This window comes from Cebus imitator, unplaced genomic scaffold (assembly GCF_001604975.1).
Source record: "Cebus imitator isolate Cc_AM_T3 unplaced genomic scaffold, Cebus_imitator-1.0 Scaffold8, whole genome shotgun sequence".
Classification (NCBI taxonomy): Eukaryota; Metazoa; Chordata; class Mammalia; order Primates; family Cebidae; genus Cebus; species Cebus imitator.
In genome coordinates, this window is record NW_016107323.1 from 1,033,557 (window position 1) to 1,060,074 (window position 26,518).

At 41.9% G+C, this 26,518-nt stretch overlaps 2 protein-coding genes across 4 annotated transcripts in view; one reads left to right on the top strand and one right to left on the bottom strand.

Annotated features, from left to right (window-relative positions):
* Positions 1-1,358: 1,358 nt before the first annotated feature.
* Positions 1,359-7,762, bottom strand: CUNH12orf73 (chromosome unknown C12orf73 homolog). Of its 2 annotated transcripts, none has more exons than XM_017540356.2 (3): positions 7,625-7,762; positions 7,057-7,174; positions 1,359-2,203 (listed from the first exon to the last, which is right to left on the bottom strand). In XM_017540356.2, the coding sequence occupies exons 2-3, from the start codon at positions 7,162-7,164 to the stop codon at positions 2,096-2,098; spliced, it is 216 nt and encodes a 71-aa protein (XP_017395845.1). In that variant the 5' UTR covers positions 7,165-7,174; positions 7,625-7,762; the 3' UTR covers positions 1,359-2,095. The 2 variants fall into 2 exon arrangements, with proteins under 2 accessions (XP_017395845.1, XP_017395837.1); XM_017540348.2 differs by lacking the exon at positions 7,625-7,762 and adding an exon at positions 7,312-7,618.
* Positions 7,763-19,306: 11,544 nt separating this feature from the next.
* TDG (thymine DNA glycosylase) overlaps positions 19,307-26,518 on the top strand; it is a 24,293-nt gene continuing 17,081 nt past the window's right edge. For both annotated transcript variants that reach the window (XM_037742814.1, XM_017540371.2), the window contains exon 1: positions 19,307-19,547. In XM_037742814.1, coding sequence (XP_037598742.1) covers positions 19,525-19,547 — 23 coding nt within the window. In that variant the 5' untranslated portion in view covers positions 19,307-19,524. The remainder of the gene's footprint in view (positions 19,548-26,518) is intronic.

Here is a 26,518-nt window from a genome sequence, read left to right on the forward strand (position 1 = left end):
TGAAATTCCATCTCAAAAAAAAAAAAAAGAAAATGTACTCTTGTTTAGGGGACAATTTTTTAATTTCACTAGTTTGTTACAGCCAACTGAAATGGTAGTCTTAAGTTTTTGTTGTTTTTACAATGGGCTAGAGAGAGATGTCTTAGCTGTATATTCAAGGATGATGTGTGTATTAGAAAATTTTGCAAAATTAATTTATGTACTACAGAGTTTCATTAGAGACTACAGTTTTTCTGATGATCTAGTACTCCTCTATGCACTACTCCTGATCAGGCTTCCCTACTCTCTACCTTAAGGTATTTTTCTAGAATTAGTTTGCAATAATCATTACCAGCCTCCCTACTAGAGTATATATCTTCTGAAAACCACCCTGCTTTTCCCTTTATAGTAGAATGGCAGCTCAGTTACAGAAACATGGTATAATTAAGGTATAGCTTCCTTTCATGATATAGGCTTGTATTAATTGCTACTTGTAATGTTTCCCATTTTGGGGCCACTATGCATTACCATTGTTAATATTGCTATGATATACTTGTAGAAATCAAAGCCATCAGATCACAATGAATTAGTGATATCTTGACACTTTTGCTCCTCAGAATCCTACAATTACAGTTTCTAAATTTCTGTTGTTCGCAGCAGGAAACCATCATACTCCCTCAATTTTCGGTGAAAATAAACAGCTCAACCATACCTATTTTGCACAAAAACTGTTTAACTGGCCTAATTTAATTACCAAACAGGTTGCAACTGGTCTATCTTGGTCTTTAAGTTAAAAAACATCATTAGTAGGGGGTAATATTGTACTGCTTTTAATTTTTAATGCGTGTATGTTACAGATTTGTTTCTCCAAGAAACACTCAAGTGCAGTTTAGTGGTGGGGGGGTGGGGTGGGGTGGGGGACTGTGTTTATTAAGGCGCACCCTTGGATCAACACCTGTGGAAGGAAACGGGACTGAGCAGAGGGAGAAGTTGAGCTGTAACGCAGATCCAAAGACAGTGTCTATAAAGCCCAGAGGGAGTTGTGGTGGGTCCATCAGAGTTGCCCACCCACTCATGTGCTGAAGGGACCAGGCCTTTTCTACTCTCACCTCCAACAGTCACTGGATTTGGGCCCCTTCAGGAGGCATGGCTTTGAGCAAGACCACCACAGCCAAGGCAATCCTTCCAGAAACCGGCCATTGAAAGCTGCTGGCATGCCTGACGCTAGGGCAACAAGCCTTCCTTAGGGAGTCCGGATGGCGCATTTCCATGACCACTACAATGTATATTTTTCACAATGGGGATCAACTCAAAAAAGGAAGAAAATGTATCTTAATGGAAGTCATTTAGAACCAGCACTTAATGAAATAAAGATGGCATTTTTACTCGAGGTAAATTTTTACTTTAATAACCATAAAACTGATTTTTCACCTTCATGAAGCCATTATTTTACCGGAGACTCAGATTCAAATCATGACTCTTTCCCTCAGTAGCAGTAGCCAAACCACTTACTCTGTACCTGTAAAAGGAAGGTATGCGGTGCTTCTAAAACGTCCACTAAGTGATGGTCTATCCTCCCCTTAAGCACAAACTGGCCCTAAAGGGCAGGTCTTTTCTTCACACAAAAGGTGAGCAATGCCCCAGGCCTTTCATTTTAGAGAGTGATAAGGTGATAATGATTTTGTATCCATAAAACATATTATCAAAGCTCACCACTTTGATGTTCATTTACTAAAGTTAGTAGAGATTCAGAATTTGAAAATATCAGTTTAGCAATGAGAAATAACTCCACTTAGCAAATTCAATTAATGAAACCAGTTTTACATGATTTTTTTAATATATATGAAATAAAGACAACCCATATAATGGACTTATAAATATTCTATTTCACATTATATTCAAGACTAAACATCTTCCAAACCATATTCATGAAGCTGATATGTGCTTTGGCAGTTTTCAGGAAGTATATATTTCAGCATATCAGTTAAACGTCCACTGAGCACCTCCTCTTGCAGTTAGCATTGGACTAAGTGCTTAAGGACAAGTAGTTTGATGCAATAAATTAAGAAACACAAATTTAAGACTTAGAATGTTATTTGCAGAATTCTTGGCATAGTTATTTAAGTTCCTCCTGTTGAGAAACTTGAGGTTTGTGTTTTCTTTCTTTCAGCCCCAAAAGCTCTGTTTTGAGTTCTCCACGCTTCGGTGGAATTTCAGGTATTGTCTGCAAAAGAACAAAACAAAAAACATAGATGTCTAACCCTTACTTAGGCTGTAATTCAATGTAACCTGAAAGACTTTAAAGAGTAAAACATAACAAAAAATCTCCCTGCATGGTACTCAATCAATGATAAATCTTTATCATGAGAACCTCTGGTTGATCTAAATAGATTTGCCTGTTCTGGATATTTTATATAAATGGAATCATATAATATGTGGCCCTCTGTGACTGGCTTCTTTCATGCAGCATAATGTTTTCAAGGTTCATCCATGTTGTAGCTTGGATCAGTATTTCATTTTTTATTACTGAATAATGCTCCATTGTATGGATACACCATCTATCCACTCATCAGCTAATAGGTATTTGGATTTTCCACCTTTTGGATATTATGAGTAACACTGCTCTGAACATTCATATACAAGTTTCATGTGGATATGTGTTTCATGTTTATTGGGTATAAACCTAAAAAAGGAATTGCTGCATCATATGGTAACTCCATGGGCTTTTTTTGTTTGTTTTTTTGAGACAGAGTTTCACTCTTGTTGCCCAGGCTGAAGTGCAATGGTGCGATCTCAGCTCACTGCAACCTCCGCCTCCCGGGTTCAAGCAATTCTCCTGCCTCAGCCTCCCAAGTGGCTGGGATTACAGGCATGCGGCACCATGCATGGCTAATTCTGTATTTTTTTAAGTAGAGACAGGGTATCTCCATGTTGGTCAGGCTGGTCTCGAACTCCCAACCTCAGGTGATCTGCCTGCCTCTGTCTCCCAAAGTGCTGGGATTACAGGCATGAGCCATTGCCCCCAGCCGGTAATTCTATGTTTAACTGCTTGAGGAACTACCAGGCTTTTCTGAAGCCACTGCACCATTTTATATTCCCATCAGCAATGCATGAGGCTTCCAATTTCTTCACATCCTTGACAACACTTGTTATGATCTGTTTTACTATAACCATTGTAGCAGATATGATGTGGTGTTTCACTGTGGTTTTGATTTGCCTTTGTCTAGTGGCTAATGATGCTGAGCATCTTTCTGTGTGCTTACTGGTGTTCAGAAGATGACTTCAGGAAAAGACATGAAGGAGGATGAGGGAGCCAGCCATGCAGTTACCTAGGAGCATTTCAGGCAGATGGAACCACAAGTACAGAGGACCTAAGGCAGGAGTGTGCCTTCACGTTCAAGGAGAAGCAAGGCTGTCAGTATAGCTGGTACAATGTATTCAAGGAGAGGTTAGGAAGAGACAAGGGCAGAGAAAAAAGGGAGTGGGGAGATAAAGTCTCCAGTGTTTTCTACTCTGAAATGGGAAGGCACTGGAGAGTTCTGGAGAAGAGTGGCATGGCCTTACTCAAGTGGACAAAGATGACAATGGTGGCTTTGTTGAGAATAGACCATAGGAGAGCAAGAGTGGAAGGCAGAAGACAGGTCAGAAAGCTATTATAATAACAGGTGAAAGCTGACTGACAGTGGATTGAACTGGGTAGTAGCAACAGAGGTGGGGAGAAGCAGGCACATCTGGATGTACTTTTCAGGTTAATCAAGTGGGATTTGCTGATATGTACAGTATGAGAGAGGAATTAAGGACGACTCCTAGCCTTCAACTTGAACTAGAACAGAGTCATCTCCTTTGCTATTCTGATGAGCTGAGCTGGACAACTAAACAAAGCAACTGTAGCAGTTCTCCCCAAGACAGCACTGAGCACAAGTCTAGGCAGTCATCATGGTCTCCTCTGCTCTTGACTCTGCCCAGACCTTCCAGCTCTCAGACTGAAAGACTTGTGATCCAGCTTTGTTATGGTTGACAATAGTGACAGTAATTGCTGGAGCAATACCAAAAGACATAGGTAAAGAACATATAAATGTTAATACAGCACACTGCTTCCTATACACAGCCAGCCACCTGGGCCTTCAAGTTCCTATATAGATATCCCATTGCCAATGTCACTACCCAATCAAACTGAGGTGGCCTGAGACTCTTCAGTATGGCCCTTCCAAAGACTGTGGCTTCATTCTATCTCCTCCCAAGGTACAGGTAGCTGCTGCTGTAACAACCCTTGCACACTCCCAATTATAATGAAATGGGTGAATCAAACGTCAACTTCCCAAGGTCAAATCACAGGCATTCCTTCTTTTGCAAGGCCTGCCTTATGTCTATTCCTGCACAAGCTATAGACTAAACTGCATTTCTGTGAAAGGTTCTTGTCACTTTGTGTCCACTAGGTATCCTTGATGCTCAATAGAACCCTTTTTAAAAGAGAAGCACTCTGAAGTGATAAGAAAGAGCTCTTGCAGCATTGTCTATACAAAAACTACATACTACCTAAATGTCAATAAGGGATTGATCAAATAATATATGTCATAGCTATATTATGAAATACTATGCAATAGTTAAAAGGAAGATTTAATATACACAAATGTCTATTTATGTAGATGTTAACCAAAACAGGGAAGCTGCAGAGAAATGTGTACATGAACTCCTATTCACATGAAGGAAAGACATTCCACAAACTGTGTGTGCACATGCATGCACAGATGCATTAGTCCATGTTGCACTGCTATAAAGGAATACCTGGGGCTGGGTAATTTATAAAGAAAACAGGTGTATTTGGCTCATGGTTCTGCAGACTGTACAAGCATGGCACCAGCATTGGTCCAGCTTTTGGTGAGGCCTCAGAAAGCTTTAACTCATGACAGAAGGCAAAGTAGGAGCAGGAGTGACACATGGCAAGAGAGGGAGTGAGACAGAGAGGCCAGGCTCTTCTAAACAATCAGCTCTCATGAACTAGTAAAGTGAGAACTCACTCATCACCACAGGGAGGGCACCAAGCCATTCATGAGGGATTCATCCCCATGACCCAAATACCTCCCACCAGGTCCTACTTCCAACACTGGGGATCACATTTCAGCATGCAATCTGGAGGGGTCAAATACCCAAACCATATCAGTGGGCATTCAACAACCGTGAGAGGTAGTGAAGGATATACACCAAACAAGAAACAGTAGTTACATGTGGGGAGTAGATGGGAGAAAGGGGGTTATAAGAGGGGATTTTCACTTTTTACTCTACATACTTAAATTCAATTTGAGTGTTTTACAAGGGTACTGAATTATTTTATGAATAGGAGCAAAAAAGAGACATACCAAACAGAAAGCTTGGGATTCAGATCCTTAAATCAATGTCTCATTAAGCGGTGTGACCTTGAGAAATCACCTTCACTTTTCTGAACCTATTTTTCAAAATTGTAATGACAATTAACTGATATCAAAAATACAAATGGGCCAGGCATGCCTGTAACCCCAGCACTGCGGGAGGCAGCGATGGGCAGATCACCTGGGGCCAGGAGCTCAAGACCAGCCAGTCCAACACAGTGAAACCCTGTCTGTACTAAAAAATAGAAAAAAAATTAGCCATGCACGGTAATGTGTGCCTGAAATCCCAACTATTCAGGAGGCTGAGGCATGAGATTTGCTTGAACCTGGAGGGCAGAGGTTGCAGTGAGCTGAGATCATGCCACTGCACTCCAGCCTGGGCGACAGAGTGAGACAGTCTCAAAAAATAAAAATAAAACACAAGTGCAAATACGAATAGAGCCAGTCACAGTGGCTCACACCTGTAATCCCAGCACTTATGGAGGCCAAGGTGGGGACTGCTTGAAGTCAGGAGTTGGAGACCAGCCAACAAAAAAAATTTTTGTAGAGACCAATCTCTACAAAAAATTTTAAAACTAGCCAGGTGTGATGGTGCACATTTGTCATCCCAGCTACTTAGGAGGCTAAGGCAGGAGGATTGATTGAGCCCAGAAATGTGAGGCTGCAGTGAGCTCTGATTGCACCATCGCACTCCAACTTGGGCAAGAGAATGAGAACTGCCTCTAATTTTTTAAAAATTATTTTTCCAAAAAAAACTCTTAAAAAAGAAACCCAAATGGTTGATTTTCTGTGTTACCTGTCCAGGCAGAGTCCACACAGAAATGACTGCTCCCAACGCTGTGCTCCAACCCACTATTCACGCCTATGACATAACAGCATTCTTGTAATTATTTGCACCATACTCTCATCTCCACCTCCCCATGACTATAATTCCTGAAAAGAACCTTTAATTCCAGTTCCTAATTCAATGAATGCTTATTAAAATCAATTTAAATTTCTCCCTCCTTTAAATGCCTATATTCACTCATCCTTCATTCAACAAGTATTTATTGAGTGTCTGCTACATTCCAAGCAGTTGAGATACAAGAGTGAACCAGACAGAGTCTGGAGCTTACATTCTACTGAAGCAAACTAACAAAGAAATAAATAAACAAAACAACTGCAAACTGCAGACAAGTGCTCTATGGAAACAAAGGATGAGACAAATCGCAGAGGAAGAATTCTTTGGGAGGTAGCCTAGGGACCCTCATTGCTGAAGAAGAGACCTGAGCTAAGACTTGAAGTTTTGAAGAAGGAAACCAAGCGAAATTGTGGGGGGCGGTGGGAGCATGCCAAGGATAAGAAAAAGAATGGCCCTGAAATGGGGACAAGTTTAATGAGTTTAAGAAACAGCAAGGAAGCAGGCGTGAATGTTAACAGGAGGAAGAAGTGGTCAAATGGTAGCAGATGGGCCACACGTAGGCAGCGGCCAGACTGTGTAAGACCTCACAGGCCATGCATTGCCCTCGATGCAATGGGATGCCATCCAAAGGTTTTGGGCCCAGGGCAAATGTGATCCTAATTTCGTTTAAGATCACTTTTGCTGCCCCAAAGAAATGGAGTGGTCCGGGGGCATTTGCATTGCTATAAATGAATGCCTAAGCCTGGGTAATTTACCAAGAAAAGAGGTGTATTTGGCTCATAAAGAAAATATGAGCCCTCCCGCACTCACCAGGTCTGGTCGGTAGTACCTGTGCACCACTTCTGCCCCTGCGCACATGGCCAGGAGGCTGGCTGCGAGCATTTTCACGTAGGTGGACGTGGGCACGCCCGCGGGCATGGTCGGTGGGCTGGACGGGGAGGGAAGGGGTGGTGTCAAAGGTTTCAGCTCACGACTACACCGAGTCGGGGCTGAGGCGCTCCAGTGAGCGCTGGACCCGAGATACACTGCGGAGGGAGGGGTGCGGGAGGTGCGCGCTCACGACACCTGGGTTCTCGCCCAACCCCGAGCTTCGGTGTCCTCATTTACGACCTGAGGTCACGGAGAGGACTAACGCCTCTTCCAGGCCGAGGCCCGGCCCCAGTCGTTTACCAGTGAAGGGCGCCGGCCTGCGGCATTAAAGGGCGCTCTTGCTCAGCAATCGGAAGAGCGACGCCAGGTGGTTTCCCCGCGTCCCTTCTACCTCTATTAGAAGGGGAACTGTGGACAAGAGCTCGCTTCTACAGCACATACACTAAAATTGGAACTGTGGACTTCACTCCCCTCTGCCCCTATGCACACGCCCTGGAAGAAACTTTACCGGGAACTGCAGGAGTCCTGAGCAGCGGGTCTAAGGGCTGACGGAGTGGACCGAGCAGACAGCAAGCGGACCGGACCCAAAGTACAGGGACCCGGGGCCGCAGCGGACAGGAAAGCGGGAGCGCTGCCGGCGCGGGCACGTGACCCCTGCGGAAGTGGGACGCTGGGAGAAAGCCAGTGACTTTTTTTTTTTTTAAGCAATTTTCACACTTTCTCAGGCCCGGGCTTCCAGCGCCTCCATCACCCTCCCTATAGTTAAATTTTCCTGGCAGATGTGGAGTCTAAGGCCAGGCCGTGTACTATTATTACATCGTTTGTTCTTTCGTGTACACAAATGAAATTGCACGCCTTTACCACTTTTATAGAAGGGGTGGAGTCACACTTTGAGCATTTGCGTGCTTTTAAGGGAGGTCACCCTCCAGTGAGCGAAGTTAAAGGCACTCATTGTCCCTGTATCTGGCGTCTTTGGATACCCGAAATAGAGTCACATCCACACAGCTGTGTCCTTATGACCTGGTGCTACTGGGAAAGGGGAAATTTGAAACCGACATAATTTAATCCAGGCATTTTTAGATTGTTGTGATCATGGATTGATTTTAAAGTAAAAGGTTAGTGCAAGGGCCTGGCTCCATGGCTCACGCCTGTAATCCCAACACTTTGGGAGGCCGAGGCGGGTGGATCGCTTGAGGCCAGAAGTTCGAGACCAGCCTGCCCAACATGGCAAGACCCCATCTCCACTAAAAATCCAAAAAATTGGCCTGGTGTGGTGGTAGGCGCCTGTAATCCCAGCTACTCAAAAAAAAAAAAAAAAAAAAAAAATACAAAATACAAAAATTAGCTGGGCATAGTGGCAGGCACCTGTAATCCCAGCTACTCTGGAGGCTTAAGCGGCGGAATCTCTTGAACCCAGGAGGCAGAGGTTTCAGTGAGCTGAGATAGCGCCACTGCACTCCAGCCTGGGCAACGAAACAAGACTCCATCTCAAAAAAAAAAAAAGGGCAAGGCTGAATTCTGAAGGATTAAACTTGTATGTACGACAAATCACAATACTCATAATACTTATTTATTTGAGACGGTGTCTCGCTCTTGTCGCCCAGGCTGGAGTGCACTGGCATAATCTCGGCTCACGGCAATCTCCACCTCCCGGGTTCAAGCAATTCTCCTGCCTCAGTCTCCCGAGTAGCTGGGACTACAGGCACACGCTGCCACGCCGGGCTAATTTTTTGTATTTTAGTAGAGACTGGGTTTCACCTTGTTGCCCAGGCTGGTCACGAACTCGTGAACTCAGGCAATCTGCCCGCCTCAGCCTCTCAAAGTGCTAGGATTACAGGCATGAGCCACCATACCCGGCCCATGATATTCATATTTTTAAAGAGTTTTATGGAGGTATATTGGACATACAATAAACTGCACATATTTAAAGTATACAATATATTTGACATACGTGAGACCATTACCACAATCAAGATAATGAACATACCCATGACCCTCAAGTTTCTTAGTGCTTCTTTCTACTCCCTCCCTCCTCCACGGCCTCATTTCCCTGGGTAATCACAGATCTGCTTTCTGTCACTATAAATGAGTTTGCATTTTCTGGACTGTTACATAAATAGAATTATACAGTATGTACTATTTTTTGTGTTGCTTATTTCATGCAGCACAGTTCTTTTGAGATTCATCCACGTTGTTGCATGTCTCAGTATTTCACTCTTTATTGCTAGGTGGGTTAAAACTATAATTGGTTTATCTATTCACTTATTGGTGAACATTCTGGTTGTTGCTAGTTGTCGGTGTGAAAATAAATAAAATTTAAAAGATGGTGGAACCAAAAAAAGCCACTGTAAGCCTTGAGAGAGATGTGACTAATCTCAGTCACATATGATTACAACTTCTGTTCTCAGATTATATATTAACTCACTTTCTTATTTTTCTTGTTCTATATTACTAGAAAAAAATGATGCCAATGACAAAAACCTCCTGCCTTAATGACCCTTGTTATAGATTAATTTGCCCTTTATTGTCCTGCTTTGCTGAGACCAGGTAACAGAAAACCCGAGCGTTACACCCTCTGTAAAAAATGTTAAATGCACCTTTCACAGAAAGAAACACTGCGTATAACCAACCAAATTGCTCTTTGTGCCAATCTTGTATGAAAAGTATTGCAATCCTGCTAAAAACTCCTGTCTCTGCCTGTATGAATGAAATCTTCAGTTTCTTACTTCAGAACGCTGACTCGATTCCTTTGGAGTCAGTGTTTCTGGGTGATACATTCTCACTCTTTGTGCTTGAATAAACCCTCTTTAAGTTAGATTCTGACCTTTTGGTTATTTTAGGTTGACACTGACAGATACAAAGCTACTATGAACAGTAAGTATAACAGAAAGACTGGTATAGAAGTCTTTCTGAGAACATATGCTTCCATTTTTATTAAGTACATGTCTAGGAGAAGAATTACTAGAGCATATGGTATATATTTAACTTTTTAAGAAATAAAAGTTAAATTTCTTTTATATTTAACTTTTTAAGAAATAAAAGTTAAATTTATTTTTTTATATTTAACTTTTTAAGAAATTGCCAAATGAATCTCCAAAGTAGCTATACAATTTTATTATGTTTTCCTTTTTATTGTATTTATTTTTTTGAGATGGAGTCTCAGTCTGTTGTCCAGACTGGAGTGCAGTGGCACAATCTCGGCTCACTGCAGCCTCTGCCTCCTGGGTTCCAGCGATTCTCCCACAGGATTTCGCCATGTTGGCCAGGCTGGCCTCGAACTCCTGACCTCAGGTGATCCACCCACTTCAGCCTCCCAAAGTGTTGGGATTACAGGCGTAAGCCACCACATCCAGCTTTTTTTTTTTTTTTTTTTTTTTTTTTCCTGAGATGGAGTCTCACTCTGTCACCCAGGATGAAGTGCAGTGGCGTGATATTGACTCACTGCAACCTCTGCCTCCCAAGTTCAAGCGATTCTCCTGCCTCAGCCTCCTGAATAGCTGGAATTAAAGGCTGGCACCACCACGCCTGGCTAATTTTTGTATTTTTTTTAGTAGAGATGGGGTTTCACCACTTTGGCCAGGGTGGTCTTGGAACTCCTGACCTCATGTGAACCACCCACCTTAGGTTCTGAAAGAGCTGGGATTACAGGTGTGAGCCACCACACCCAGCTGAGCTGTACAATTTTACATTCCCATCAGTAGTGTATGAGACGTATAAGACATCCCCATCCAGTTCCTTCACATCCTCACCAACATCTGCTCTGGTCAGTCTTTTTTATTTTAGCATTCTAATATGTTGGTAATGGTTTCTCATTTTGGTTTTAATTTACATTTCCTCATGGCTAATGACTCAGATATTTTCATGAGAAAAAAAAAAAACATACAAAACCTGGACACATACCCCACACCATATTTAAATTTTAAATGGATCACAGACATTCATGTGCTTATACAGTCATATGCTGCATAACATTTCAGTCAATGGACCACATACATGACCCACTAGCCCCATAAAATTACAATGAAGCTGAAAAAATCCTATAGCCTAATGACATCATAACTGTCAAACACGTGTTTGTGGTGACGCTGTTGTAAATACACTTACTGTGCTGCCAGTCATCTAAAAATATACCACATACAATCATGTATACTACATAATACTTGATAATCAATTTTGTTACTAGTATATTTACTATACTTTTGTGGTTATTTTATAGTGTACTCCTTTTATTCATTTAAAAAAAAAAAAAAAGTTAACTCTAAAACATCCTCGGCCAGATCCTTCAGAAGGTACTCCGGAAAGCATTGTTATCATGGGAGATGATGACTCCTTGTGGGTTACTGCCCTTGAAGACTTTCCAGTGGGACAAGATGTGGAGGTGGAAGACAGTGATGTTGATGATCCTGACCCTGTGTGGGCCTAGGCTAATGTGTTTCTGTCTTAGTTTTTAACAAACTTTTTAAAAGTAAAAAAATTAAAAAGAAAAAAGGCTTATAAAGATATAATAAATTTTTTACAGCTGTATAGTGTGTTCAAGTTTTAGGATAAGTGTCATTACAAAAAAAGTCAAAAAGATTAAAAAATTTAAAAGTCTATAAAATTACAGAAAGCTAAGGTTAATATATTATTGAAGAAAGAAAAATACTTTTTAATTAAACTTAGTGTAGCCTAGGTATACAGTGTTGAGAAAGTCTACAGTACTGTAATGTCCTAGCCCTTCATGTTCACTCAGCACTCACTGACACCTAGAGCAACTTGCAGTCCTGCAAGCTCCACTCATGGTAAGTGACTGCTACATTTTTTTTTAATACTGTTTGGTTTTTTTGTTGTTGTTTTGAGACAGAGTCTTGCTCTGTCACTCAGGCTGGAGTGCAGTGGCTCAATCTTGGCTCACTGAAACTTCCACCTGCCAGGTTCAAGCAATTCTCCTGCCTCAGCCTCCCAAAGAGCTGGGACTACAGGCACCTGCCACCACACCTGGCTAAGTTTTCTTTGTATTTTAGTAGAGATGAGGTTTTGCCATGTTGCCCAGTGTGGTCTCGAACTCCTGAGCTCAGGAGATCCACATGCCTCAGCCTCCCAAAGTGCTGAGATTATAGGCGTCAGCCACCATCACCAGCCTAATACTGTATTTTTTCTGTACCTTTTCTATGTTTAGATACCTACTTACCATTGAGTTACAATTGCCTACAGTATTCACTATGGTAACATGCTGAACAGGTTTGTAGCCTAGGAACAACAGGCCATACAATATAGCCTAGGTATATAGTAGGCTGTACCATCTAGGTTTGTGTAAGTACACTCTATAATGTTTTCACAATGACAAAATCACCTAGTGACATTTCTCAGAATACATCCCTGTTGTTAAATGACAAATGACCATATTTTCTTGTGCTTCTACTTTCTTCGATGATGTATCTGTTCAAATCTTTTGCCCATTTTTAAAATTGAGTTGTTTTCTTATGGGTTTTGAGTGTTCTATGTTCTGGACACAAATCCTTTATCAGATATGATTTGGAAATATTTTCTCCCACTTTACTGCTTTTCATTAATAGCTCTTGGAGAGAAGTTTTTAATTTTAATAAAGTACAATTTATTAACTTTCCCTTTTGTATTATATTTCAAAAATATAATCCAGGGTCATAAATATTATCTTCTATATTTTCTTTTTTTTTTCACAGTACAATAGGATCTATTTAATAGTTCACATAATTTAAGATTTACATATACATGAGCACATGAACCAATATTAGTTTGCTAGAACAGAGATTTAAGAGATCTTCTATATTTTCTTCTAGAAGTTTTACAGCTTTGGGTTTTACATTTAAAATGATCCATTTTGGTTTTTTATATGGCATGAGATATAGGTGAGGCAGGAGGCGGGACTTGACTCCCAAGGTGGAGCTTGGCACAGGACCAGATTGAGGACTAGCTAAACAGGGAAGAGGTGGAAGCGCTTCTCCATAAAACACACCACCTAGTGTACCATGTCAATTTAGCTTTGCCATGGCAACACCCAAGACGCTACCACCCAAAAGTTACCTCCCTTTTTCTAGAAATTTCTGCATAATCAGCCCCTTTATTTGCATATAATTAGAAGTGGGTATAAATATGACTGCAGAACTGCCTCTGAGCTGCTACTCTGATGAGCACATGCCTACAGGAAATCCTTGCTCTGCAGGAAGAGTCTTAGAGCTGTAACACTGCTGCCTCAATAAAGCTGTTTTCTTCTACAACCAGCTCACTCTTGAATTATTTATTTCCTGGGCGAAGCCAAGAATGCTCCTTTTTTTTTTTTTCTTAAGACAGAGCCTCGCTCTGTCACCCAGGCTGGAGTGTAATGGCATGATCTCGGCTCACTGCAACCTCCACCTCCTGGGTTCAAGTGATTCTCTACAGGCATGTGCCACCATGTCTGGCTAATTTTTGTATTTTTTAGTAGTCAGGGTTTCACCATGTTGCCGAGGCTGGTCTCAAACTCCTGGCCGTGGGTGATCCACCAGCCTTGCCCTCACAAAGTCCTGGGGTTACAGGCATGAGTCACTGTGCCCGAACGACCCTGTCTTGATTACTGTAGCCTTATAATAAATCTTAAGTCAGGCAGTATTAGCTCTCCCAACTTTGGTTATTCTACATCTTTGCATTTCCATATAAATTTTAGAATTGTTTTGTCAATTTCTACCCAAAAATGCTTACCTAGATTTTGGTTAGCATCATATTGAATCTTTAGACATCATCACAATACTAGTCTTCTGATCCATGAATACAATATATCCATGTACTTATTTACTTCTTACCTAATTTCTATCAGCAATGCTTTATACTTTTTATACAGGTCTTGCATATCTTTTTTTTTTTTTCTTTTGAGATGGAGTCTCACTTGTGACCCTGGCTGGAGTGCAATGGCTCAATCTCAGCTCACTGCAACCTCTGCCTCCTGAGTTCAAGCGATTCTCCTGCCTCAGCCTCCCTTGTAGCTGGGACTACAGGTGCATGCCACCACACCTGGCTAATTTTTTTTTTTTTTTTAAGTAGAGATGGGGTTTCACTGTGTTAGCCAGGGTGGTCTTGATATCCTGACCTCCTGATCCACCCATCTCGGCCTCCCAAAGTGCTGGGATTACAGGCGTGAGCCACCACTCCCGGCTAGGTCTTGCATATCTTTTGTCAGCTCTATCCTTAAATATTTATATTTTTTATGCTATTGTGAATAGTATTTTTTCTAATTGTTTGCTGTTAGTACATAAACTGCAATTGCTCTTCCTTGGTATTTTATCTTGCAACATTGTGAAGCTCACTTATTAGTTGTACTAGGTTTTTTGTAGGTTCCATAGGATTTTCTACATAAACCAGCAGCTGAGCAATGAATAAGGACAGTAAGGCATTTTTTAAATAGATGTCATTTGAAAGTTCCCAATCCTGTTCCTAGATTGCTGAAAGTTTTTATTACAAATGAATGCTGGATTTTGTCAAATGCTTAAACCGCATCTGTGGAGATAATCACACTTAAAAAAATATATCAATGTCATGAATTATACAGACTGATTTTCAAATGTTAAACCAATTTTGTATTACTCAGATAAACTCTATTGTTCAATTTTGTCTTTTATATATTACCGGATTATAAGTATACAGTTGGATTCAATTTGATAAATTTTGTTCAGAATTATGTTAATAATAGCATTAATCTGTAGCTTCTTTTCTTGCAATATTTTTATACTTTTAGTAATGAGATAATGTTGCCCTTATAGAATGGGTTGGAAAATATTTTTCTTCAATATTCTGAAAGATCTTGATAGGATTGGTTTTATTTCTTCCTTAATTGTCTGGTAGAATTCATTGGTGAACCCAGATGGGCCTGGAGTTTTTGTTGTAAGAAGGTTTTTAACTACAAATTTGTGTTAGTCCATTGCATTGCTACAAATATCGAAGGCAGGGTAATTTATAAAGAAAAGAGGTTTGCTTGGTTCATAGTTCTTCTGCAGGCTTTACAGGAAGCACGGTGCCAGAATCTGCTCCTGGTGAGGGCTTTGGGAAGCCTCTAACCACAGAAGAAGGTAAAGGGGGAGCAGCACGTCACAAGGCGAGAGTGGAAGCGAGAGAGCCGGGAGGTGACACACACTTTTTTTTTGAGATAGTCTTGCTTTGTTGCCCAGGCTGGAGTGCAGTGGTACAATCTCACTGCAACCTCCACCTCCTCAGTTCAAGCGATTCTCCTGCCTCAGCTTCCTGAGTAGCCAGATTACAGGCACACATCACCATCTCTGGCTAATTTTGTATTTTTAGTAGAGATGGGGTTTTGCCATGTTGGCCAGACTGGTCTCGAACTCCTAAACTCGTGACCCACCCACCTTGGCATCCACCCACCTTGGCCTCCCAAAGTACTGGGATTACAGGCATGAGCCACTGCACCTGGCTTGCCACACACTTTTAAACAACCAGATCTAGTGTGAACTCAGAGTGAGAACACTCTCATCACCAAGGGGTTGTTGCTAAGCCATTCACGAAAAATCTGCCCCCATGATTCAAACACTTCCCACTAGCCCCCACCTCCAACATTGGGTATTACAATTCAACATGAGATTTGGAAAAGGTGGCCATCCAAACCATAACCAAGTTAAATTTATTTAGTAAATATAGGGCTATGTAGGTTATCTATTCTTGAGTGAACTTTGATAGTTTGTATCTTAGGGAATTCATCCACTTCATCAAAGTTGCTGAAGTTATACAAATGTAATTGTTCAAAATATTTCTATTATCCTTTTAACACACATAGAATCTGTAAATATGTAACTTCTTTCATTTTCATATTATTAGTTTGTGTCTCCACTCTTTTTTCTATTAAGCCTGACTAGAAGTTTATCAATTTTATTGATCTTCTCAACATACAAGGTTTGGTGGCACTGATTTTTCTTTTGTTTTCTAGTTCATTGTTTTAAACTGAGTATCATTTCTTTTATTTTGCTTATGTTGGTTTAAGTTACTCTTCATTCTCTAGTTCTTAAGATGGAAGCTGAGGTCATTGATTTGAAAGCTTTCTTGTTTTATTTGGCACTTAGTGCTATCAATGGTAGGTGACTCTTTAGGCTTTGAATATCCTTCTGCCTGAAGTCCTTCTGCCTCCTCACACTCTGCTGAGACTCTCAAAGAGCCCTGAGAGGGTGGAATCTGGTGTCACACTGCCCTGACAATAACAATCTTGACTCTGCCACTTAATTGCTGTGTGACCTTGCTCAAGTCACTGAACCTCCTGTATGTCAGTTTCTTTGCCTGTAAAATGTAGATAATAATAGTAGCTACCTATTAATTTTAGAAGTCCAATAGGCTGGACAGTTATGCTCAGATGTGTGGTCAAACATTCTGGATGTTTCTGTGAGGGTGTTTTTGGATGAGATTTAACATTTAAATAGGTAGACTTCGAGTAAAACTGACTGCCCTCCAAAATGTGAGTGGGCCTCATCCAGTCAGTTGAAGGTGTTAATAAAGCAAAAGACTGACCTCCCCAGAGCATGCTGGAATTCTCCAGCAGACAGCTTTTGGACTTGAACTATATACAATGCACTGAACGTTTATGCAATGCCCCCCCCACACCAGTTCCTATGTTGAAACCTAATCACCAATATGATGCTATTAGGAGGCCTTTGGGAGGTGGTTAGACCAAGAGGACACAGCTCTCATGAATGTAATTAGTGTCCTTATAAAAGAGGCCCAGAGAGCTGCCTCTTCCCTTCCACCACGTGAAGACACAGCTAGAAGGTACCATCTATCAACCAGAAAGTGTGTACTTACCAGACACTGAATCTGCAGGCACCCGGATCTTGAGCCTCCTAGCCTCTAGGACTCTGAGAAATTAATGTGGATTGTCTATAAGCCACCCAGTTTTTGGTATTTTGTTACAGCAGCCCAAACAGACTAAGATACAACCTTGACTCATAATTAATTCGTTAAGGATTAAATGAATTAATATATACAAAGTACTTAGAGCAGTCCATGGCACATATTAAATGGTCTATAAATGTTGGCTGCTATAATGACTACCATCATCATTATCATTATTATTCTGAACATAACTACTGTCTTTAGCACCAATTCTCATAGCTGTGAGCTACTGGTCTTGAAGGCCCTTATATGCAGTAAGGACATTGGCACTTACAAATCTACTGTTGGACAAACCCTCCCCAGTAGCAAACCTTATTGACAACAAGACGTAATGAACTGGCATAACATTAGCTAATAGGGAAGTAAGCTCACTAGGTTCCTGAAAGGGAGAGGAGGCATTAGAAAGAAGACAAAAGGAAACAAGCTGAAGTGACTTGACTTGTCTTTTGCAGTTGTCCTATCATTTGTCCTATCACATAAAGTCTCTCTGAAGTAGAGGCACGTATGGCAAAGATAGGAGAGTAACATAGCTCCCAGCTTCCCCAAGCTCTGGTGGGCCAGGCTGAGAGCAGAAGAAATGTGTCTTCCAGACTCAGATGCAGGATGTTAAGAGAGAAATACTGATAGGATAGAAGCCAGTTTGCTGCAATTGCTTCACCATTTTCAGGTTCATGTCCTGCTCAATCACCAACTCCTAACATAAGCTTTTTTTTGGAGATGTAGTCTCACTCTGTCACCCAGACTGGAGTGCAGTGGTGCAATCTCTGCTGCCTCTTGGGTTCAAGCAATTCTCCCACCTCAGCCTTCCTAGTGCTGGGACTACAGGTGGCAGAGATGGGGTTTCAACACATTGGCCACGTGGGTCTCGAACTCCTGACCTCAGGTGATCCACCTACCTTGGCTTCCCAAAGTGCTGGGGTTACAGGCATGAACCACCTTGCCTGGCCTCCTTTCACAAACTTTCTTTTGCCATGCAAGGCTGAGCAGAGGACCCTGGTCTCTTGAGGCTATGAATGGAGCTGGCAGGACCCAGAAGCACAGCAACCCACAGTGAAGGAAGCCCTTGCTGCCCAAGGTAATTCCCCGAATGCAGACATCCTGAGAAAAGTTTGCAGCTCTTCACACACACTTTCATTCACCAGAATTCTCTCCTTGAAATAACTGAGGCAAGCCACCTGCTTTGAGACTTTTCTAGATCATGGTCCTGAGCCATTAGCAAAATCATAGAGGATGGGCTTTTTTCATTCATTCAACAAATATTCATTGAATATTTACCATGTACCAGGTTCTGAGTAGTATCTACTAATGGTCAGGATATTCATAAAAGTTCTGTACTGTTCTAAAAGTTTCATTTAAACTTTAGACAACTGATATACTACAAATTAACCTTTCTGTATTTACTCATGAGAGCCTTTTCCTACATCCTAGAATGAAGAAAACACACTGAGCACAGAGCCACAGCCAATCTTCCGGCTCACAGGTCACGTGAGCGAGAAATAAACTTCTGTCTGTAAACCATTGAAGGTTTGGAGTTACCTGTTACTACATGCATAAACTCAGGAAAGCTAAAACACAGCAGCCATGCATTTCATCGTCCTGCAAATTAGAAAAACCCAAAAGCCTATTTCCATTAAGAGCTACTTAATAAAGTACAAACACCAGTGACAGAAAATTGAGAACTAATGAAACAAAAGTCAGCTGTAAGAACCACATAAAAGTGGGGTTAGTCTGTAAGGTTATGAACTACTGAGACGAAAAAGAGGGGTTAGTCTGTAAGGTTATAGGAGGTGAAGCTTGAATGGGACCTTGTCTTATAGACGTCAAACGTTAGTATTCTCATACATCCAAAGTAATGCAGAGAACGGTTTATGTAAAGCTTTACATTTTACATAGTAGCCTTACATTCACCCACATTTCACCGTTACGGAAACTGAGGCCCTGGATGGCACAGTGGCCTCGATGCCCAGGTTTTCCACTTCCAAAGTCTTTCCCACACATCTCATTACCTGATAATGCAACACAGTCTTTAATCGGGGCAAATTTAGGGGTAGAAAGGACTAGATAATGCTGATAAGGCTCATCACCCCATATACACAGCACCCAAAGGACAGCACCCTATAGCCCACGCGTCCACCGACCCCCGAAAATACTGGGGACAAAAGCTGACGTCAGCGAAGCGCTCCTAGTCCCGGTGTTCTGATCCTCCACCCTTCCCGAAAGGCCAAGCGGCGGAGCTGGGGCGCCCAGCGAGAAGGGGGTGACCGTGATTGGGCTGCCCTGCATCACGTGAAGGCCAGTACGCATGGGATTTGGCTCCGAGGAGGCGGAAGTACAGTGTGGAAAGGGGGTCCGTGGGGGAGGGTAGAAGCCTAGGGGAGGAGCTTGAGTCCAGGCAGTGTCCGAGTACTGCCAGCCATCGGGCCCAGGTCTCTGGGGTTGGCTTACCGCAGTGAGTACGACGCGGTACTACAGACACCGGCCGCCCGTGTGCCTGGCAGGTGGAGCCGCCCGCAACAGCGGCCTTGGGGAATGGAAGCGGAGAACGCGGGCAGGTAAAATTGGGGCCAGCGCCACCCCTCCCTCGCTCCCCTCGCGCCCCTCGCGCCGGGGTGGGCTAGCTGGCGAGCGCGCCCACGCAGGGGGGTCTTTTAAAGCCCAGCCGGAGTACAAAGGCCGGGGCCGCGCGTGCGCACTGTGGCCTGCTCGGCCCTTCTTGCCCTGACGGCGGCGGCGGCTCGGGCTGCTGGGAGGGTTACCTGGTGCACCTGCAGTATATCCTTCTTTAGTTCCCTCCGATAACCAGCTGGCTATAAAACATGTTAGTAAGCAACCGGCAGTGTCTGGTTAATGTGTCTTTCTGGATGTCATTCTTGAATACGTTTCCCATCACCCTCCATTATCATGCAGAAGGCTGTAAAGATGAGTGTCAAACAATTTCAATTTAAAGCTGGAGCTTTAAAATGAAAGCTCCAGCTTTCATTTTAAAGTTGGTTGATTTGTTGCGGCTTCCTCCGCAAAGGCCTACAAAAAGCAACGTTAAGGGTCACAGGCTAGATAATTTTGTTTTGGGAATATGTATACCACTCTTGAGTAGTCAGTCTAAAAATTAGCTTTGAGTTTTCCAGTGGTCTTGGGGACGATCTTAAGAATACGTTTTTTAAAAGTCCTTTGGAGGAGTCAAGAGCAGGGTTTGCAAAAGCGGAGATGTAGGAATTTAAACTCCTGGCGGAAAACTAAATTAAAAAAAAAAAATGGATGTGGTGACAGTTTTTTAAAAGATAAAGAATGATGATTTACATTGAAATAATTAAAAAACTGTCATAACTAATGAATTATCCTGACTCTCAGTGGCTCGTGGGAGCTGAATTTAGGCCATACAAGGGCCTGTTCATGTCTGTAAAGTTGGCATGGAATCTGATTCTGACATGCTGAGAATTGGTGTTACATGAAAGGGCACACTAAAGTAACCAAAATAAGAGTTTAGGAAAAGAGATATAGACAAAAGTGTGGACTTTATCTGGACTTTGTGAATCAAGTCCTGGAATAAATTACTCCACTTCTTTCCCAGAAGAACTTTACAAATAAGAGAATTCACCAAAATTTGTGGAAATCTCTCTCGTGACCTTATTTCAGAGCAGAATTGAAACGTGGACCAAGAATAAATTACACATTGTAAGACTTTATCCAGGGTCTTAACAGTAAAATAGTAGGACTCCAGTATGCTGTTTAGCTCAAAGCTTTGACATGTCATCCTGACTTCATCCAAAAGGCTATAGACCATTTTTTATTTCACCGTGGAAAGCTTTCACCTTTAGGAACTGTGGAAAATTCTGTGTAGTCTTCTGAAATGACTCAGACCCTAGGTAATCCTTAGAGAGTAGTTCTCTGCCACCCTTAACTGTGCTAATCAAGAAATGGAATGAGGGATATAATAAATTTACCTTTTTTTGAGATGGAGCTTTGCTCTGTCGCCCAGGCTGGAGTGCAGTGGTGCAATCTCAGCTGACTGCAACCTCCGTCTCCCGGGTTCAGGTGATTCTCCCACCACAGCCTCCGGAGTAGCTGGGATTACAGGTGCCCGCCACCACGCCCAGCTAATTTTTGTATTTTTAGAAGAGATGAGGTTTCACCATGTTGACGAGGCTGGTCTCAAACTCCTGCCCTCAAGTGATCCACCCGCCTTGGCCTCCCAAAGTGCTAGGATTACAAGTGTGAGCCACCGTGCCCAGCTGACTTTTTAATTTAGAAGATTAATTTCAGATATTCAAAGAAGAAAATTCAAATTCCATGAATATAGACCCTTTACTTTTTTCTTTTTTGGAGACAGAGTCTCACTCTGTTGCCTAGGCTGGAGTGCAGTAGTGCAATTGCCATTCACTGCAACCTCTAGTCCCCGAGTTTAGGCGATTCTCGTGTGTCAGCCTCCCAAGCATCTGGGACTACAGGCACCCAACACCGTGCCCAGCTATTTTTTTGGTATATTTAGTAGAGACACGGTTTCATCACTTTGACCACACTGGTCTTGAACTCCTGGCCTCAAGTTATCCACCCACCTTGACCTCTCAAAAGTGCTGGGATTACAGACGTGAGCCAAAGCACCCAGCCGAGACTTTATTTTAATGGCAAAATAGTTCAGGAGTCTTAGAAAGTGCTTACAGTCTAAGCAGCCAGAAAGGAATAAAGGAGGAATTTTAGAAGGGTACTGGAGTGTTTCCAATGACCTCAGGTGTAAAAAGGACATTTACCGAAGATGGAAAATTGCATGCCAAATCAAAAGTGACTGGAAGAGAGCAGCATGGACCACTAAGAATACAGGGAAAGATTAACCCTCAAGTGAAAGTAGGCTTTATAGAAATGTAAAGGAGACCAGGAAGGACTATTTGAGTTAGATGTAGACAACAAGAAGAATAAAAAAGATTTGGGTTTTCTGCCCAGTCTACTGGCATAGTGGCAGCAGACAACAGAAACCTAAGTACTTTGTTCTGATTTGGATTTTACATCTGCTATGTTAGGAAAATGATTGTCAGACTGGAAATGGCAGAATGAATATCTGTAAGACTCGAAGCTCAAGATAAATGAAGGCATTTAAGAGATGTGTCAGGTGTTCTAACAGAATCATATGCCCTGGCCTGCATGTGTTGTATTTCAAGGGAAAGGCTAGATTAAAGCAGTGTTTGAGGATTTGTAGCAAATGTAAGAGGCCTAGAAATAAACACATGGATTCCTTTTCTTCCAGAGGTGCAGTCTGTCCTCTATTGACATTGATCCTGAACAACATTTTTACTTACCAGTGGTTACTGAGCATTTTTAAAGAAACTCATTGGCTTATGCCTGTAATCCCAGCACTTTGGGAGGCCAAGGCAAGTGTGGATCACCAGAGGTCAGGAGTTATAGACCAGTCTGGCCAACATGGTGAAACTCCATCTCCACTAAAAATACAAAATTAGCTGGGCGTGGTGGCATAACTAGTGACCACTAGACTACAGGATCCGTTCAGAAAGAAAGCAAGACCTATACTAGGCAGCATCAGAAGGATGCTGGCAGGAGGTACCTGCAGTAGTCATTATATAGCAAATTTATTTTTTATTTTTTATTTTATTTTATTTTGAGATGGAGTCTTGCTGTGTCTCCTGGGCTGGAGTGCAGTGGTGCGATCTCGGCTCACTGCAACCTCCGCCTCCCGAGTTCAAGAGATTCTCCTGCCTCAGCCTCCCGAGTAGCTGGGATTACAGGCATGTGCCACCACACCTGGCTAATTTTTGTATTTTTAGCAGAGATCGGGTTTCACTCAGGCTGGTCTTGAACTTCTGACCTGTAATCCACCCACTTCATCCTCTCAAAGTGCTGGGATTATAGGTGTGAGCCACCCAACCCGGCTGTTATAGTAAATTTATTATATACCAGGTACTGTTTTGGATGTTTTACATATGCCAACTAGCTTAATCCTCATAACCAATGAATTATTAGGTACTATTCCCATTTTACAGATGTGGAAGCAGGGTAATAAAGAAATTAAGGAACTTCCCCATGGAGCTAGTAAGTGGGAGAGCTGAGATTTGAGTCCAGGTGATCTGGCTTCAAAGTCTGCCTCTCTAGCTAGCAAATGTGCTTTACCACTTCTCTTAGTGGGCAAAATGGATATGGACTGATGGCAATCCAGTTAGGTGAAATGAAAACCTGATTTACTACTGAAAGAATCGGGCAGACTGAAGAGAGGTCTGTGCTCATATGCTGTGTGTCTCTTTCCCTGACTTTGTTCCTTTCAGTAGCTTCACAACTTCAGGGTGCTGATGGCATGCTGATAAAATTTGTGAGTGACTCAACCCTGGGAGGAATTTGTGGAATTGACTGATTGAATCAGAGTCCAGATAAATCCTGACTGACTGGAATGGTGAATCATCTTTTACAAATAAGAAGCACCGACCTGTACTCAGGTGCAGAAAAGTCAATGATAAAGTGTGGAATGAGGGAGAAGTGATAGAAGGACAGTTTTCACTGATGGGAAACTCAGTGTGAATCAAGTGTGGGTGCCAGTACAGCTAGTGTAATGGGTTCTGCAGTTTCTCTCCAAAATGAGCAGGTTGGTAGCCCTGCTGAGTTTCAGACTGATGAGACTTTATCTAGAGTTTTGTTTGATTCTGAGCACCAAAAATGACCAACCACTGAAGAAATTTGAAATCATACTACATGATGAGTTATATAATTTGCAGTTTAAGGAATACTGTATGAGGAATGGCTTATTCTAAATCTTAATGTTTACAGTGTCTAGTAGACTGCATATGATGAATATACAGACCTCCATCTAGCAATATCAAATGGAATCTTAGTTATGGTGCTATCCCATCATAATTTACATACCCAGAACCCTTTAGTTGAGTATTTGGATTATTTAGTCTTGTTCACTATTTTGTAATTATTCAGTACAGTATATGCTTTTTTAAGTGATGATAATAAAATGTATTTAGAAAATAGCAACTTTGGCTGGGTGCAGTGGCTCACACCTGTAATCTCAGGCTCTTTGGGAGGCCAAGGTGGGATTACTTGAGGCCAGGAGTTCAAGACTAGTCTGGGCAACATAGTGAAACCCCATCTCTACAAAAAAATTTAAAATTTAGGCAGACATAGAGACTTGTGCCTGTAGTGCCAGCTAGTCAGTCGGGAGACCGAGGTGAGAGGATTGCGTGTGTCCAGGTGTGAGGTTACTGTGAGCTGTGATAGTACCACTGCACTCCAGCCCGGGTGATAGAGCGACTCTGTCTCTTAAAAAAGAAAAAAGCAACTTAAATCCCTAAATTAGTGTAAAATGATTGAAGATAAAAGAAGTTGGAATCATTAATTTTAGAGAAAACCTTAAAGATGTAGTTTTTTTTGAAATACAGCAAATCTAGCCAAGCATGGTGGTGTGTGTGCCCGTAGTCCCAGCTACTCAGGAGGCTGAGGCAGGAGGATCACTTGAGCCTGGGAGTTGGAGGCTGCAGTGAACTATGATCATGCCACCGCACTCTGGCATGGGTAACAGAGTGAGACCCAGTCTCTAAAATAATAATAATTTAAAAAATTTAAAAATAGCAAATTTGAATTAACTGAACTTTTTAATGAACTGTGTGTGGAGTGTGTGTATGTGTGTTTTGAGAAAGACTATCAGAAAATGTAGTCAGCCATCCATATCTATGGATTCTGCATCCAAGAATTCAGCCAACTGTGGATTGAAATTATTTGGAAGAAAAGACAAATAACACTAAAAAGTGATACAGATAAAAAGAATGCAGGATGACAGTTACTTACATAGCATTTACATTGTATTAGGTATCATAAGTAATGTAAAGATTATCTAAAGTATGTGGGAGGATCTGCATAAGTTATATACAAATTCTATACCATTTTATATCAAGAGACTTGAGCATTGTAAATATTGCTATCTGTGAGGGGTCCTGGAACCAATCCCCCATGTACACTAAACGAGGTACATACCACGGTCCATTTTTAGAAAGATTGATTAATAACTAAAGGATGACGGTACACAGTTCATCAGTTGCAGGCAGCTATAAAAAATCAATCTTCGGGCCGGGCGCGGTGGCTCAAGCCTGTAATCCCAGCACTTTGGGAGGCCGAGGCGGGTGGATCACGAGGTCAAGAGATCGAGACCATCCTGGTCAACGTGGTGAAACCCCGTCTCCACTAAAACTACAAAAAATTAGCTGGGCATGGTGGCGCGTGCCTGTAATCCCAGCTACTCAGGAGGCTGAGGCAGGAGAATTGCCTGAACCCAGGAGGCGGAGGTTGCGGTGAGCCGAGATCGCGCCATTGCACTCCAGCCTGGGTAACAAGAGCGAAAACTCCGTCTCAAAAAAAAAAAAAAAAAAAAAAAAAAAAAATCAATCTTCGAGCACTGTATTTCAACAGAAGGTGAGTGCAAAATGGAGGCTAGGAGAGTAAATGAGGTAGACTCAGGAAAACGAGGGAGAAGGGCAATGAAGAATATTTGTGACAAGGGTAAATGATGTGGGGAGAAAAGTGAACAAAGGGCAATAAAATAATCATGCTTGTAAGTTTGACATCAGGAAGTTACAGAAAGTAGAAAGTCTTTGGGGTCTGTTTTGATTCTAAACGGATCTAGTCCTATTTCCTATACATTGTCCACATATGTAGAAATCACTGTATCTAATTCCTCATTTTCATAGTAAGGGAATGGATAACCCGAGAGGATAAATGACTAAATGCTCTTTTACTGTCCCTCTGATGGAATTATTGCTCAGAAACATTGTAGAATTCTGGATTATAAAGTAGCAGTGATCATTATGCATACAACAAATGTATTTAAGAAATATTATCACACTGGCTGGTCACGGTGGCTCATGCCTGTAATCCCAGCACTTTGGGAGACCGAAGCGGGTGGTTTGCCTGAACTCAGGAGATGGAGACCAGCCTGGGCAACACAGTGAAACTCATCTTTACTAAAACACACACACACAAAAGGGCATGGCAGCGTGCACCTGTGGTCCCAGCTACTTGGGAGGCTGAGACAGGAGAATTGCTTAAACCCGGGAGGTGGAGGTTGCAGTGAGCCAAGACTGTACCACTGCACTCCAGCCTGGGCGACAGAGCAACTCTGTCTCCAAAAAAAACAAAAACAAAAAACAAAGAAATATCCTCATACTGAGGTTGAAACAGGTTTATGCTACGTATACATTTAGTTATTATTATAATAGAAGATAAAATTATCCAGAACTCTTGAATTAACTAGCATTCAAGTTTATGAAGATTTTTGTGTAGATGTAATGCTTGCTTCTGCCGAGTAATAAGAATGTTGTAATCTACCATCTTTCTTTTATTCTGGCTTTTAGGACACTGTTGAGAGTTTAATGGTCAAAGACAGTGTATTCCTCAGAACTAACACATTTTATTTTCCATAGGTTTATTTTTCTTTTTCTGTCCTAATTTAACTTTTTATAAAATGCCACAGTCCATTTTTTATTTATTTTATTTATTTTTTTTTTGGGGACGGAGTTTCGCTCTTGTTACC